We start from the raw sequence: 17,639 nt of genomic DNA on the forward strand, positions 1-17,639 counted from the left end.
TTCGCATCCGACTTATATTTTATTTTTAATAAATCCCAGAAAATTTATTAGGTACAAATCAGTCTCATTTGAATAAAATTACTACATCCAAATTTCATAAAAATTTGACGCTAGCTTCGTGAAATTATTTCGCGAATATTAACATCAAAATTATTCGCTCGGGACTTATAAATTATTTTATTTCAATTTAAACTAATAAATAATACTTAATTAGTTAATAATTGAAAAATAATTGAAGTAATATTTTAGAAATTAAAATTGCCTTTTTTACTTTACTTGATCACCACATCAAACCGCCTGACATTTTCTTTCTTCTTATCCCTTTTATTTATTTATTTAATATATATATATATATATATATATATTTCCGATTTTTGATATTTTAATTTCGGAATTTTGTCCGAAATAATAAACTCTCACTACAAGAAATACTAGAATTCGCAGCAAATATTTTTGCTGTAACAAAAACAAATTGTGACATGTTGCTGCTAATAAAACGTTGCCTTAAGTAATTGGTAAAAAAATTTACTGTAAAATGCTGCTATAACTTAACTAATGGCAGCAACTTTCAAAATTAATGCTGCAAAATGTTTTTTAGCAGCAAAAAACATTGGCTGCAAAAGAATTTATTGCCAAATACAGAATTTCTTGTAGTGTCTCCAATTAGAGTGGTATATTGATATATTTATTATCACTATATTTTTATCTACGACGTCCAGTCGTATTCTCTATTCTATTAATCTCGTTTATATCCCTTTATTAAAATTAAAATTTCCGATTTAAATTTTAAACTCATATAATTACGCTATTTTTTTACGGATACATATAAATTAAATTTACGTTTAAATTTAATTTATATATTCCGAATTTATTAAATCACTTCCCGTGATTTAATTTATTAACCTTAAATAGTCAAACCTGATTATTATCCTTTAACTATTAAATTTAGTCTTTCCGAATATTTTTCTTAATATTCAAAACCTCAAAATATTATTTTTAATATTTTGACTGCTCCAATTTGACCTCGTGGCATATTCTAATTACTTATAATTTTTATTTAATTAATTAAAATCTTATCTCAAAAGGCTCATATTTGACCACGTAAAACTTTATTCTGGTTAGTACCATTTTTCGGAACAAACATTTTTACGTACTTTTTTAACCCACGTTTTTAATCACATTTTAATGTTAATCTGCACTACCTGATTTCAGTTAACTTGAACTGTTCCTTTTTATATCTACTTTCATTTTAACTTAAATTTTAGCTGGATTATAATTTCGGATAACAAAATATTTAATCAAGCCTCAAACTAAGCCCACTTGATTTCAATCGTCCACCCACACCCAAGTCTAACTCCAAAGAAGGGGGGGCGCAAGCCCATTCCCTTCCCCTTAACACACTTATTAACTCATAATAGAAAATACTAATATAAACTCAAGTATTGTCCTTTAAACTTCCAATATGGAATTTTAGCTTTGGAAATAACCCTTCAAAAAAAAAAAAAAAACACAACAATATTTAAAGGTTCCATTTGTGCAGCTTTGCTATTGAGTTAATTAGTTTTGCACTTTAATTATCCTTTTAGCTACCAGAGACAGCAGGTCAGGACCAATTGCTCTTCATAGTTCATACTATTAATTTTGATCTACTCAGTTTGAGAACAATCCCTGAAAGAAGGCATATTTTTGATGATTCTTCTGAAAAAAAGTAACCAACTTCAAAATTACAGGCTTTATTTTAGAGGCTCATTCTGTCATTTTCCTTTTTCTATGCAAATTATAGTGTTTCTTTAGAGAATGAGTTACACTCAGATTTGATAAAGTTTTAATTTAGAAGCTTGAAAAATTGAAATTCTAGTTAATTCGACTACACTTATTATTTGTATAATATTTTAATAATAAATATATATAATTACATGTATAAAAATAATTATTCAAAATCCAACTATATTCACAGGATTGTCAAGCTGAGTCAAACTCGAGTTCAACTAGATTAAAAATGGATTGATTATAAGTAATACTTACAACTGAGTTACAATTTACACCCAGATATAATCATAGAAGTATTCCTGATCATTGGATTCTCAAAATGTAACGTTGATTGCAGGGTCATTCTACTGTACCACTGACCTATATAACCACTTTAAATTCAAGCCATTGATTATGAGGATCTTAAATCTGGACTATTGTTATGATGACCGGCTACCTGTTGTATCTGTTATAAAAAAAAGTCATTATCTATATATCAATCATTACCTATATCTTAAAACTTATCTTATCTGTTTTTTTAACTTCTCACGGTAAATTACAGTAGCATTCATTAGTTTCTTTTTCCCTTAAAAAAATCTTAATTTATTTTATTAATAAAAGTTCCACTTTCAATTGTTAATTTAAGCTTGCGGTTACTTTTTAGTTTATTTATTCTTGAAAGATATTTCCATTCTTTAACATTTATTTGAATTCTTTTTACATATAAATTATATAGTCGTAATATAAAGTAAAATAAAATTAAAGCATGCTCAAACCCTATAATTATCGAGTAATGCTATATAACTCAACACTTTTAATCCACCTTTTTGTACCGCCTGACGTGGCAATTAAAGAGTGGACTGATTAAATTATATTTTTTGAGATATACACTTTTGGGTGGGAATTAGACGAATGAAATTTTGTCACGTAAGATGGGTTAAAAAAGTTGGTACAAAATGTTGGGTTATAAAGCATTTTCCATAAATATCTATATCTAAAGTATAAAACTGAAGCAAATTCACTGTACCTTGAAGAGTAAATTTGCTTCAGTTTTGTACCCTTTAACATCATTTGTGTGGTTCTCCATTGGCTAAACATTGATACAAGGCATCTGAAGCCATAAACACATGTGAAGCCATAATTATATCTGTTAAATCACATCTAGCTTCATCATTGCCTACATATCTTATTTCTATATATTAGGTGCAATTTATTCTTTAAAATAACCAAACCCACCAGTTGAGATGACACTACAATGATATTCTCCAAGTATATTACGTGCAATTTATTCTTTTATTAAATAATCAAACCAACCAGTTGAAATGACACTACAACATTATTCTCCAAATATGTGGTTACTCAATTTTTTTATACAATAGAATAATTAAACAAGTCAAGAAACCAAACCAACCAATTAAAATGACACTATAATATAATAATTAAACAAGTCAGATACAATATAGCCACAATTGATAATGGTGCCGTATTAAATATATGCTCAATTAAATAATGAATTTTAATACATGGGTTATATAATTTTAAACTAAAAAATAATAGAAAGTTTGCAAAATAAAGGTACATTTAAAAAATTGTAACAAAAATAGAAGATTTATAATTTTGGTAAAGAAAAAAAAATTTTAAAAAAATTGTTTTCTTTAAAAAAAAATTCACATTTCATGTTACTGCAACCATTTTACCTGCTCAAAAGCACACTTAAATCCCGCGGCGGTAAGGCGGTTCTTGTGCAAATTCCTGATCTTCTCAGCCTTCTCTTTATCATACTCGTACTCTTCTGGATGTTTGTGAGTAACAAATTTTATAGCTGTTAATTTGAATTTCAATTTATTTGATGAATTATTATTTGGCTAAATTGTTTGATAGATCCCAGTAATTTGATCATGTTCTGCATTAGATTTGTGCTCATTTTGTATATGCAAATTCGATGATCCTTTCATTGTAAAGAATTGGAACACTTGTATGGTGAAACACTTGGTACATCTTTTCCCATTTTGGGGGAAAATATCCAAATGAAGATTTTATAGCAGCGGCATGTGTAGTCGTTTGGCCGTTCCTTTTTTTGTTAATCATGGAGCTAACTTTATGATCATGTTAATTTGGGATATCAGGGGAAAGGCCTGGTAGAGTTTGCTGTTATCGAATTAGTAGTTTTTGTATCTGTACTTGCTAGATAACTATGACTAAATTGAAATGTGTGCTAGGATTTGGAGATTGCTGTTATTTGTAATTATCTTTATTAACTGAGTGATTAAGGATTCTCGGAAAATAAATAGATATCGAATTGCAACTTTTCCTAATCGATTTGAATTGAGTTCGATTCATTTTTTTATTGTTTATTATGCTTATCACAAGATTTTACTATTATCGAATTAGCAATTTTTGTATCTGTACTTGTTAAATAACTGTAAACAAATTGAAATGTGTGCTTGGATTTGGAGATTGCTGTTATTTGTAATTATTTTGTTAAATGTGTGATTTGGAGATTGCTGTTATTTGTAATTATCTTGTTAAATGTGTGGTTTCACCCATATTCTTCTGTTTAAACTGTACTTTAAATTTAAATGTGTGGTTTCATTTCTTTTTGCTGATAATCTCGTGTCGGGTTAGGCTTGAACGAAGGAGGAAGTCAAGATCTGAAAGGCAATGACCATACCGTGACAGACTTGAATGCCGGCGGCAAGTGGCCTTGCACATGTCAATGCATGAATGTAAGTTCTGATGCACATTAAATGAGATTGTTATTTATGGTGAGTTTTTTTAAGTTGCTGTGAGATTTTGCAGAATTCGCAATGCGAGTCTTTGAGATGGTTAGATAGAGAAATGAGTGATTATTTGATGAATGTGAATGAGATACGAAAGGAGCTTCCTGACTTGAAGAATGCAGCTGTTGAAGCACGAGAGGAGAAAATGAGGACTGGACTATTGGAATTTGTCACTTGAAGCTAGTAATTATATATGCTCAGTCGAACGGTACTATTGGAATTTGTTTAATCTTGTAATTCTTTTCACCTAGCAGTAGCCTTGCAAGGTCTCCATGTACTTCACTGAAATTTAGTTCTTGAAGCGCAGACATATTCCTTAAGTCTTCGGTAACAAATCTCATATTGGCACAATTATGAAATCGGAGATTCCTTAAATTCGGAAAGGCTCCATTCACTATCAAACATTCTATTCTTGACTCTAACATTCTCTCGCAAGTTTAATCTTGTATAAAACACACGGTACACGCACCCAACCCGAGTAACATGCCTATTACCAATAATTGTACACATACATTATTTTGAATGCAAGAAAAGGAAGGCATAAGTAGAAATAGCTGAGTATAATTATATATCAACAGAAATAGAGGGAACTCGAAATAAACTATTGTAAGGTAAAAACATTGAGTCCTCTATGGTCTGTCCTTGAGAACTATCACTTGAAATGTGTTTGATCTTATATTTTTTGTTTACCTTGCAGCTGCATGAGGTCTGCCCATAAAATAAGCCCCGCAAGCTCAGAAATGTTTTTATATATTTTATTTTTATTATTTTAAATCTCACTCTCCTTAAGTCCGAATTCTGGCTCCGCCATTGTCCGGGGTAGTATTAATCAGTTCGCTCTTCTAGGATGCGGTACTCTAAAACTATAATATGGATTCGATGGTCAAGTAAAATAGAGAACGTCACAGTCACTCGTTGTTTAGTTGTTTGCTGTACTAATTCAATAATGGAGCTTAATGAATATTCTAAACAGAGTTGAAAAGTAGAACTGACATGGTCCGCAATGAGAAAAGTCCAACCGATAAAATCACAAATTTTTGCAAATAGTGAATTCAGAGCTCCAAAACACACAAATTTTGCCTTTTCATTTATTTATCTCAGATCAAATCCATAATACTATGCCTCACTTACGCTTTCGTCGAGAAACAGATGACAGGAACGAGACATATTTCGTCGAGAAATCAAGTAGAAGAGTTAGTGATACCAGAAACATAGGTAAGGATTCTTGTTTATCAAACTTTCAAAAGCTTTCCTGGAAAAAGAAATACTATGAAAAGCTTCCTCATCATCTCAAGTCTTGCTTAGATTATATGTTTATCAGAAAATATAGTAATAAACATGATCTGGTTCGGCTTTTGGTGGCCGAAGGTCTAATAGCAGAGAGATCAGGGGAAAGCATGGAGGATGTTGCAGAAAGTATTATTAGTGAGTTAATCGAGCTGCGAATGCTTCAAGGATATCTTCTAAACGTTGTTAAACCCTACAATAATATATGTAGTGCTGATGTAGATGAACACAAATTTATGTCTAAAGCTGAACATTTACCTGTACGTGCTGTTGTCAATATTGACGCAAGGAACCATCAGTCAATTGACTTTAAAAACCTAAAAATCTGTAGTCTGTTTTTGGCTGCTGAATACAATTGGGATCCTTATCGAGGTTTTCCCCTGGCCTTTATGCAAGATATCTGCAAGTTGCAATTTTTGGTGGTGTTGAGAATAATTGCGGTCATTGAATCCATTCCTGATGAAGTGGGGAATTTGGTTAACCTCAAATATTTGAGGCTGGCCGTGTGTATAAATCTGGATAATCTGCCGCGAACTTTAGGTAGTCTTCAAAAACTTCAAACTCTGGAAGACTACGAGAACTGCCGGTGGATGTGCTGAAACTTCATCAGCTGAGGCACCTGCTACTTTGTTGCGTCAATGACTTGGCAGTCAGAGTACCGAAAGGGATTGGAATGTTGGCGAATCTTCAAACATGCCAAGGCGTGTATGCTGGATACGGTATTGCTAATGAATTGGGTACTTTAACCCAACTTCGTAGATTTGGCGCTAAAGGTGTCTCTGAAGGTCATTCCAGTGAGCTAGCTGCAGCTATTATGAACATGGGAAACCTTCTATCGTTGTCTTTGGAAGCAGAGGACGCATGGATTGATGGCGAATACAAAGGCGTTTTACCTCAACTTGAAAACTTTTCCCCTCCGCATTTTGTTCAAAAACTGACTTTATCTGGAGCTTTAATTGAAATCCCCAACTGGGTTGCTTCTATGGAGAAGCTTATCAAGTTAACTTTAACTCGGTCTAATTTATCGCAGGATGGAGTTTCTCTTCTTCAACATCTTCCCCTATTAAAACATTTGTATCTATGTGAAGCCTACGATGCAAAGATCATCGGCAAAGAATTTTGCAAGGCTGGGGGTTTTCCAAAGCTAGAAACTCTCAAATTTGCTTCTGAGCGTCTAGTAGAGTGGGCCGAGATAGTGAATGGAGCTTTTCCAAATTTGAGGTATCTCGAATTTAAAAAATGTATGAATTTTAGGTTTGTTACGGGAGATTTACAAAATATTTCTACGCTTCAAGAACTAACTTTCTTGTTAGTACATGGAGACCTTGTAAGGCAACTGCATGGTGAAGACATGTACAAGATTAAACAAATTCCGAAAGTGAACTATTTTGACTTTCAAAGTTATTGGACTCGCGCAACCTGGGAGAATATATGATGCTTTTATTTATTTACTAGTAGGAAACTCTCACGTCCTATGAGATTTTGGGTTAAATTAGCGCCAGTTATAACAAAATTATAATAAATTTAGAAATATTCACCAAGAGTTTTAATATTAAGTATGTATGCTCCAATAAATATTTTAATGTAAACTTATATTTTACAATGCTTATTAAAGCCAATAAAAGAAATGATATTCTTTGTCCACCATAAATTTTAAGTGTCTGGCCCAAATCACGACTGCTAGAAATGGCATATTACCTTGATGTTTCATTGTACTGCAGAAAATTTAAACTGCATAACTACACATTGCACAAATTCAGGCATGAAAAATGAAAAGTAATGACATTTACGACTAATAGTATTACAATATTAAATCTTGAAGCTGTAAATTTTAAGTGTAAATAAACTTTTGTATACATTTACAAGCTTGGGGAAACAACTAGCGTCACAAATAAATTATTACAGAGTGATTATTCCGCCATGTCATATTAGAACAAGACAATGAATGTTTACGATAATATTCTCAGTTCAAGATCCACCTAAATTCAGCTCTTGCACAAGATTTGGCTGTCACTAACACATATACAAAGTTCAAGGTTCTTAAATTCTAATTCATGGTTCCACTTACCAACTCTTAATATAATGCATGAACAGGTAAAGTTGATAAAATTTTGGTCCTATTGTTCAACAATATAAAATTTCTCGTAGGGTTCAACGATCGTTAGATTTACGAAAAATTAATCTTGTTGAAGCATTGCTCGAGAATATCTTGTGACAAAAATGTGATGCAAGCAGGATATGAAATGACAAGGAAGCTATTCATAGTTTGATAGAAAGAAATTTGGACATAACTTGGTGGAAGTTGCAGTATCAGCTGCCATCTTTTTCATTTGACTCGATTTCGGAGCAATAACATAATCTTGACCGCTTCTACTTGCGGAAGTCTTTCCGCCAAATAAATACTCCTCTATCCGGTCATCTCTTTCTGGATGAAAGTAAAACTGAGGCATACTTTTCTCTGGATAGGTACTTGTTCATATCTGAATCCGATACGCAGCTATGGAATATTGACATTTTCTCATTTTTTAAAAAGTTCTATTTTTCAACGTTTGAAACTTTTGGAGAAGGAGCATTAATTATCTCTTCTACTAGGTGTTTATATTCTCCAAGTTGTTGCAAATTTGAAAACAGAAATCTTGTCTTTTCATTTATTTATCTCATAACAATCTAGTATACTATGCCTCGCTTACGCTTCTATCGAGAAACAGATGATCGGAGAGAGGCGTATTTGGCAGACAAATCAAGTAGAAGAGCTAGTGATACCGGAAAATTACGTAAGCTTTCGTGTTTATCAAACTTTGAAAAGCTTTTCTGGAAAACAAATAAATATGAAAAGCTTCCTCATCATCTCAAGTCTTGCTTAGATTATATTTCTATCATGAAATATCATAAAAAACATGATCTGGTTCGCCTTATGATCGCGCAAGGTCTGATAGCAGATAAATCAGGGGAGAACATGGAGGATGTTGCAGAAAGTATTATTGATGAGTTAGTTGAGCTAGGAAGGCTTGCAGAAAATCGCTACTTTGATTGTCTAGAAGTTGTCGTACCCTACAATAATTTATGTATTGTTGATGTAGATGAACACAAATTTTTGTCTAAAGCTGAACATTTACCTGTACATGTTGTTGTCGATTTTCACGAAACCAACCCTCAGTCAATTGATTTTAAAAACCTCAACATTTTTAGTCTGCTAAACTTGATTTGGACTCTGATCGGGGTCTTTCCCGGGCCTTTATGCAAGATATCTGCAAGTTGCAATTTTTGGTGGTGTTGAGACTATTTGGTGCCATTGAATCCATTCCTGACGAAGTGGGGAATTTGGTTAACCTCAAGTATTTGGAGTTGGCCAAGTGTATGAATCTGTTTCATCTGCCGCGGACTTTAGGTAATCTTCAAAGACTTCAAACTCTGAAGATAACATATTGTGGACGTCTACGAGAACTACCCGTGGATATGCTGAAACTTCAACAACTGAGGCACCTTTTACTTTCTAGTGGTTGCGTCAATAATGGCGAAGTCAGAGTACCCAAAGGGATTGGAACGTTGGTCAATCTTCAAACATGCGAAGGCGTGTATGCTGGAGACAGCATTGCTAAAGAATTGGGTACTTTAACCCAACTACGTAGATTCGGTGCAAAACGTGTCTCTGAAGACCATTCTAGTGAGCTAGCTGCAGCTATTATGAGCATGGAAAACCTTCTCTCGTTGTCTTTACAAGCAGAGGGCGCATGCCTTGTTAGTGAATGGATAGGTCGTTTTTTACCTGAACTTGAAAACTTTTCCCCTCCGCGTCTTGTTCAAAAGCTGACTTTATCTGGAACTCTAATTGAAATCCCCAAATGGGTTGCTCCCATGGAGAAGCTTACCAAGTTAACTTTAACTTCGTCTAATTTATCACAAGATGAAGCTTCTCTCCTTCAGTATCTTCCCAAGTTAAAACACTTACATCTATGGGGAGCATATTGTTAAAGTGGGAAATCCCACATTGGTTGTGTGTGTGAATGGACTTGTGTTTATATATTAGTTGGGCACCTCCACTTAATACCAATTGGTTTTAAGATGGAATCTAACACATATGATGCAAAGATCGTCGGCAAAGAATTCTGCGAGGCTAGTGGTTTTCCGAAGCTAGAAACTCTTAGATTTTCTTCTAAGCATCTTGTGGAGTGGGCTGAGATAGTGAATGGAGCCTTCCCTAGTTTAAGGTATCTCGAATTTCATAATTGTGAAAATATGAGATTTGTTAATGAAGACTTGAGGAACATATCTACGCTTCAAGAACTAAAACTCCAAGTACACGGAGACCTTGCAAGGCAACTGCTAGGTGAAGAGAATTACAAGATTAAACAAATTCCAAAAGTTACGTTCCACTGATCATATATAATTACTAGTTTCAAGTGACAATTTTGAACTGTCAAAATTTTACATCTGCATGTAGTTCTGTTCTTTAGTTATATATGTACGTACTTCCACTTTTCTTGTAGTAATCTAGGGCGGTATTTAGTAGTCCACAAAGAAAATAGAACACCACACTATCAATTAGAAATAACGCAGAACTCAAGTTTTAACCTACAACATTGCAAATTTGTTATTGGAAAAAAAGTACATAACTCAAAAGTTTGCTGTACTAATTCAACAGTGGGGGCTTAATGAATATGGTAAACAGAGAGTTTGTAAAGTAGAAGTTGACGAGAGCAATCCTGAGTCAATTGATTTTAAAAATCTCGAGATTCGTTCTCTGTTTTTGGATGCTAAATACAATCATTCGGATTGTGATCGAGGTCTTTCCGTGGCCTTTATGCAAGATATTTGCAAGTTGCAATTTTTGGTGGTGTTGAGAATATTTGGTGTTGTTCAATCTATTCCTGATGAAGTGGGGAATTTGGTTAACCTCAAATTTTTGGGGTTGGCTGTGTGTGTAAATTTGGATAAACTGCCGCGGACTTTAGGTAATCTTCAAAAACTTCAAACTCTGGGTCTAAAATATTGGGGAAGACTACGAGAACTACCGGTAGATGTGCTGAAACTTCAACAGCTGAGGCACCTTCAACTTGGCGACATCAATGACTTGGGAGTCAGAGTACCCAAAGGGATTGGAACGTTGGTAAATCTGCAAACATGTGAAGGCGTGTGTGCAGGCTACGGCATTGCTAATGAATTGGGTACTTTAACTCAACTACGTAGATTTGGCGCTAATTGTGTCTCTGAAGGTCATTCTAGTGAGCTAGCTGCAGCTATTATGAACATGCAAAACCTTCTCTCATTGACATTAGAAGCCGAGGGCGTATTGATTGATGGTGAATACAGAGGTGTTTTACCTCAACTTGAAAACTTTTCCCCACCGCATCTTGTTCAAGAGCTGACTTTATGTGGAGCACTAATTGAAATCCCCAGCTGGGTCATTTCCATGCAGAAACTTACCAGCTTAAATTTATATAAATCTTATTTATCACAAGATGACGCTTCTATTCTTCAATATCTTCCCAAAATAAAATATTTGTATCTATGGGAAGCGTACAATGCAAAGATCATCGGCGAAGAATTTTGCGAGGCTGGGGGTTTTCCGGAGCTAGAAACTCTTCGATTTAGTTCTGAGCATCTTGTGGAGTGGGGTGAGATAGTGAATGGAGCCTTTCCGAGTTTAAGGTATCTCGAATTTCATAATTGTGAGAATATGAGATTTGTCACTGAAGACTTGAGAAATTTATCTATGCTTCAAGAAGTAAATTTCAGGGCAGTACATGAAGACCTTGCAAGGCAACTTCGCGGTGAAGAGAAGTACAAGATTAAAGGAATGCCAAAAGTAATGATCAACGGGTCATATATATCTTGGTAGCTTCAAGTGACATTTTTGATTGGTATTCTGATCGAGGTCTTTCCTCGACTTTTATGCAATATATGTACGCTTTGACAACTAAATTTACGTGCAGTACATGAAGACCTTATAAGGCATCTGCGAGGTGAAGATAATTACAAGATTAAACAAATCCCAGAAGTGATGCTCAATGGATCATATATTAAAAATGTTTGGTGAAGATAATTACAAGATCAAACAAATTACAAGAAAATATCACTTGCCTAGCTTCAAGTAACATTTTTAATTATCAAAATTTCGTATGTGCATTTTGTTGGAATTATATGTATTCCTGTTAGAAATGTCCAGAATATAAATTCTAGAGAAGAAGATGAAGATAGCAAAAGCAAAAAAGGTTACTTCATTTCATTAATGCAAAACATATATAGTCTGATACAACAAAAGTAGAGTAATACCAAATCTCCATAATTTAAGGAGAGTTGTTTCCTTGACTAAAGGCTAAAATTAAGCTCCACCACAATTCATTCAATCTTCTAGTACATTCATAAGTCAGATTACAAAATATCCAAAAAAAAACAAAACTAGCAAAAAATGTGCAGAGCTTTAGTATCAGCTCTTATCACTCCTCCTTGATGCAAGAGCTATGCACAACACCAAGTTTGTCTCTGAGTTCTTCAAATCTGTTCTTCTGCAGCCCTTTAGTGAAAACATCAGCAACTTGTTCTTCGGTTGAACAATGCAGCAACACAACTTCACCTTCCTTCTCTGCTTCTCTAATAGCATGATATTTGATTTTAATATGTTTAGTTTTTCCATGATAAACTGGATTCTTTACCATTGCAATAGCAGACTTATTATCACACAAAACCTCCGTAGCAACTTCTTGATGAAACTTCAAATCGTTCAAGACTTTCCTCAGCCATAAGGCTTGATTAACAGCTGCGGATGCAGCTATATATTCTGCCTCTGCAGATGATTGTGCGACAGAACCTTGCTTCTTGGAACTCCAACATATAACACCAGATCCAAGAGTAAAGCAATACCCAGATGTACTTTTTGAATCTTTAAGTGATCCAGCCCAATCACTATCGGTGAAACCAAGTAATTTCAGGGCTGAACTCCTCCTGAAAAATACACCATATGAAAGTGTACCTTGAATGTACCTCAAGACCCTTTTAGCTGCTTTGAAATGATTTTCAGTTGGCGTGTGCATGTATCTTGACAGAATACTCGTCGCGTATGTTATATCTGGCCTTGTGATTGACAAATACAACAATGAACCAACAAGACTTCTGAAAATTGAAGGTTCGATAGATGGTGAACCATCATTTGCCTGTAATTTCAGTCCTTGCACAGCTGGTGTACTGACAGCTTTGCAACCATTTAGAGAAAATTTCTTCAACAATTCTACTGCATACTTTGTTTGAGAAATAAAAATTCTCGTTGAAGCTTGAGACACTTCCATTCCGAGAAAATACGACATCTGCCCCAAATCATTCATTTCAAACATGCTCGCCATTTGCTTTCTGAACTCATTCACAGGGCCTGAATTGCTTCCAATGACAAGAATATCATCAACATAGATCGAAACAATTAAAATTTCAGCACATAATTGCTTCACGTACAATGTTGCTTCGTTCATGCTCCTTTCAAATCCCAAGTCAAGCAAGTAGCCGTCAATCTTAGCATACCAGGCTCGAGGGGCCTGTTTTAAACCGTAGAGTGCCTTTTTCAATAAATAAACCTTATCAACATCATTCTTGGCCACAAAACCTTCAGGTTGCTCTACGAAAATTTTCTCCTCAAGAACACCATTGAGAAATGCTGATTTAACATCAAGTTGATAGACTTTCCAGCCTTTATGTGCAGCTAGAGCAAGCAATAATCTGATCGTATCAAATCTGGCCACAGGAGCAAAAGTTTCAGTAAAATCAATACCTTGTTGCTGAGAGTAGCCTTTCACTACTAATCTCGCCTTATGTTTGCTGATTGAGCCATCTTGATTCGTCTTGACTCTAAATACCCACTTTGTACCGATCACTTGTTGATGTCTTGGTCTGTCAACAAGCAACCAAGTGTCATTTTTCACCAAAGCGTTGAATTCCTCCTCCATGGCAGTTTTCCACTTTGGAGATTGTAAAGCTTGATTAACTGAGCCAGGTTCAAAAATAGCAACATTGCATCTGCTATAGATGTCATGTAAAGTTCTTGTGCCTTTGACGGCATGATGCTCATCATCTGAATCCTCCTCCTCAGAGCTGTCATCATGAATCTGAGGTGTGCTAAAATCACTAATATTTTGGTTGGAAGACTCTTCAATCATTTTCTCCCAATTCCACGCATCTTTTTCATTGAACTTCACACTTCTGCTTACATAAACCTTTTCAGTTTTTGGATTCAAAATTCTATAGCCTTTCGAAACTGTGCTATAACCGACAAACACGCCAACATCAGCCTTTTGATCCAGCTTGTCCCTCTTCTTCTCTGGTACATGGGCATAACAAATGCTTCCGAATACCTTCAAGTGTGCCACTGATGGTTTACAACCTGTCCATGCTTCATAAGGTGTTTTACCATCTACGGCTTTAGTTGGAAGTCTATTCTGTAAATACACAGCCGTATTAACTGCTTCAGCCCATAATTTCTTTGGCAACTCCTTTTCAAACAACAAGCATCTTGCCATGTTCATGATTGATCGATTCTTTCTTTCACTTACACCATTTTGCTGAGGTGTATAAGTGACCGTCAATTGATGATGAATGCCTGCCTTTTGAAGAAATGACTGAAACTGAGAAGAAATAAATTCAGACCCGTTATCAGATCTTAAACATTTAATTGAATGTCCACTTTGATTTTCAGCGGCAGCCTTGAACTTCAGAAACATAGAAAACACTTCAGATTTATATTTTAGAAAATAAACCCAACAATACCTTGAGACATCATCAATGAACAGAAGAAAATATCTACCGTCATTGTAAGAAGGTGTGCTCATGGGTCCACATACATCCGTATGAACCAATTGGAGCTTCTTAGTTGCTCTCCAAGCTTGGTTTACAGGAAATGGAGTTCGGCTCAGCTTGCCACGTTGACATATACCACAAAACTCAGAATTTGCAGTCACCATAGGCAAATCATTCACCATTTTGGATCTTTCAAGTAAATTCAGAGCATCATAATTTATGTGGCCCAACCTTTTATGCCACAAGCAAGAGTCGGATTCAATACTGACTAATGCTTGAACTTCAATATTTTTCCAATCAATATTAAAGCTCCTATTATGCATTTTAACTGCCAAAAGCTTTAGACCGGAAGGATCACTTATTTCACACATTTTATTTTGGAATTTAATTGAATAATTCTTGTCTAACAACTGACCAACACTCAATAAATTATGTTGAATCTCAGGCACAAACAACACATCTGAAATAAGTTTTGTACCTGAATGAGTATGCACATAGATAGCACCTTTGCCTTTGACATCCACTAGTCTGCCATCACCGAGCTTTACTTTGGAAGAATATGTTCTGTCCAAAGTTTTAAAATTTCTCAAGTTTGCTGTCATATGGCAAGTGCAACCACTATCGATCATCCAAGAGCTGCTTTTTTCAGTTGCAGATGAGCATTGTTCAACAATTGAGGCAACAAAAAGTTTCTCCTCTTGAGTTTCAGATCCTTCGGTAACTTCAGCAGGCTGAGCTTGATTTTGATGACCAACATTACTTGGACAAATCCTTTCAACATGTCCAAACTGCTTGCAGGCTTTGCATTGAACACCAGGTCTGTACCAGCAATAATTTTCAGTATGATTTGTCTTCTTACAGTGAGGACAAGGAGGATACTTTCTTCTTCTATTGCTTGCTCTGTTGTTCTGATTAAATTTTTTGTCTTTGCCCTTCTTTAGTAAAGATCCCTTCTTTGCATCATCTGCTCGCACTTTTGCCTTTTGGGTTGCAAAAAGTGCATTTTCAGTTGAGCTTTCTCCTTCTCTGAATGCTTTTCTTTGTTCAACAGCTTGTAGAGCACTTACAAGCTCAGTGAGAGAGAGTTGAGACAAGTCCCAAGCATCTTCAAGTGAAGAAATTTTGGCTTCAAATCTTTCTGGAAGAGTCACCATCACCTTCTCTACAACTCTTCTTTCAGGTAAGTCCTCACCTAGCAACCTCACTTGATTAACAACTTTCATAACTTTGTCAATGTACTCCTTTACATTCTCAGTCTCTTTCATCCTGAGAAGTTCAAACTCCTTCCTTAAATTGAAGATCTGCATCTGTTTTGTCTTCTCACTCCCTTGAAACTCCAACTTCAGCTTGTCCCAGACTTCTTTTGCTGTTTTACATGCCATTATCCTTGTAAAAGTAGTGTCATTTACAGCTGAATGAAGACTACTTAAGGCTCTAAATTTTCTAGAGACCTTTTCTTCATACATCCTGAGCTGATTCAGGGATGGATTCTCTGGCAATTCAGTTTCAAGGTCTGATTCAACATCTCCCCATAATAGCAGACCTTTGAGATATGCTTCCATTTTCACAGCCCACACATGGTAGTTTTCACCTGTGAGAATAGGAGGAGCAGGAGCAGAAATATTGCTGCTTGTAGCCATCTCAAGTGTTTAGGGTTTTTTAAGTGAGTTTTCCTTACTTGTTTTCTCTCACACACAGTCCCACAAAGATCAAGTTTAGCTCTGATACCAGTTGTTAGAAATGTCCAGAATATAAATTCTAGAGAAGAAGATGAAGATAGCAAAAGCAAAAAAGGTTACTTCATTTCATTAATGCAAAACATATATAGTCTGATACAACAAAAGTAGAGTAATACCAAATCTCCATAATTTAAGGAGAGTTGTTTCCTTGACTAAAGGCTAAAATTAAGCTCCACCACAATTCATTCAATCTTCTAGTACATTCATAAGTCAGATTACAAAATATCCAAAAAAAAACAAAACTAGCAAAAAATGTGCAGAGCTTTAGTATCAGCTCTTATCAATTCCACTTTTCTTGTACTAATAACATGTGATTGCAATCAATGTTACATTTTCAGAATCCAATGATCAAGAATACTTCCATGATTATGGGAGTGTTTGGTTCAACTTTTCGGGTTTCAAAAGACTCCACTAAAACATTTTGCGAGTTTCGAGTTTCCCCAAGCTCGAAATTGTCAATTTTAATTCTAAATGTCTCGTGGAGTTGGCTGAGATTGTGAATGGAGCTTTTCCGAGTTTAACGTATCTCCAATATTATTAGTGTGTGAATTTGAGGTTTGTTGTGGAATATTTCTACTCTTTCAAGAACTAAATTTCTGGCAAGTGCATGAAGACCATGCAAGGTGAAGAGAATTACAAGATTAAGCAGATTCCAAAAGTTATGATCAATAATAAATGGTCATGATATTATACATATATGCACTTCCACTTTCTTGTACTAATTTAGTTATAGCATGTGAATGCAATCTCTAATATATTTTGGGCATACAATGAGCAAGAGTAGTTTTATGTGTATTTAAGGACCAGTTGAACTTCACTTACTCAAGTCGAGTCAATTGTTTAGTCGAGTTCAAATATCCAAATATGTGCTAAAAATTAGCCACGTAAGATCACACTAACGGAGTCTGGTAAGCAATGAGACGGTGTTAAACTGCGGGCCTAACTGTTCATTTTTCAAACGTTGTGGGCATAAGTGAACCTTTTGGGACGTTAAGGGCTCATTTGATCCCGGACCCAAACCTTAGGAGGATAAATGATCCTTTTATCTTTGCCACGTAGGATCACACTAACAGAGTCTTAGGAGCAACAAAACGGCGTTAAACCGAGGGGTCTGATTGTCCATTTTTACAAACGTTGGGGTATGGATGAACCTTTTCGGACGTTGAGGGCTTACTTGATCCAGACCCCAAACCTTAGGGGCATGAATGACCCTTTTCCCTTTAAAATAATATTTCTTATTTTTATACTAAAATTTAATCTTAAAATATTTATACATACATTCGTAACATAATTTTGTTCCACTTTC

General features: G+C 34.9%; 3 protein-coding genes and 1 long non-coding RNA gene across 6 annotated transcripts; all 4 read left to right on the plus strand.

The window, feature by feature from the left end:
- The first annotated feature begins 3,448 nt into the window (after positions 1-3,448).
- On the plus strand, positions 3,449-4,931 carry LOC126660176 (uncharacterized). Of its 3 annotated transcripts, none has more exons than XR_007635253.2 (3): positions 3,449-3,551; positions 4,375-4,475; positions 4,549-4,931. It is a non-coding gene; the product is annotated as an uncharacterized LOC126660176 (long non-coding RNA). The 3 variants fall into 3 exon arrangements; XR_007635252.2 differs by lacking the exon at positions 3,449-3,551 and adding an exon at positions 3,751-3,887; XR_007635251.2 differs by lacking the exon at positions 3,449-3,551 and having other exon boundaries at positions 3,895-4,475; positions 4,549-4,849.
- A 716-nt stretch (positions 4,932-5,647) lies between these two features.
- On the plus strand, positions 5,648-7,251 carry LOC126662015 (probable disease resistance protein RF9). Its single transcript, XM_050355901.1, has 2 exons — positions 5,648-6,319; positions 6,361-7,251. Exons 1-2 carry the CDS (start codon positions 5,648-5,650, stop codon positions 7,249-7,251), a joined length of 1,563 nt encoding a protein of 520 aa, XP_050211858.1.
- A 1,242-nt stretch (positions 7,252-8,493) lies between these two features.
- Positions 8,494-9,788, plus strand: LOC126662016 (disease resistance protein RPM1-like). Its single transcript, XM_050355902.1, has 2 exons — positions 8,494-8,934; positions 9,006-9,788. Exons 1-2 carry the CDS (start codon positions 8,494-8,496, stop codon positions 9,786-9,788), a joined length of 1,224 nt encoding a protein of 407 aa, XP_050211859.1.
- Positions 9,789-9,878: 90 nt separating this feature from the next.
- Positions 9,879-11,655, plus strand: LOC126662017 (probable disease resistance RPP8-like protein 4). The gene is made up of 2 exons (XM_050355903.1): positions 9,879-10,178; positions 10,459-11,655. The coding sequence occupies exons 1-2, from the start codon at positions 9,879-9,881 to the stop codon at positions 11,653-11,655; spliced, it is 1,497 nt and encodes a 498-aa protein (XP_050211860.1).
- Positions 11,656-17,639: the final 5,984 nt, after the last annotated feature.

This window comes from Mercurialis annua, linkage group LG8 (assembly GCF_937616625.2).
Source record: "Mercurialis annua linkage group LG8, ddMerAnnu1.2, whole genome shotgun sequence".
Taxonomy (NCBI): Eukaryota; Viridiplantae; Streptophyta; class Magnoliopsida; order Malpighiales; family Euphorbiaceae; genus Mercurialis; species Mercurialis annua.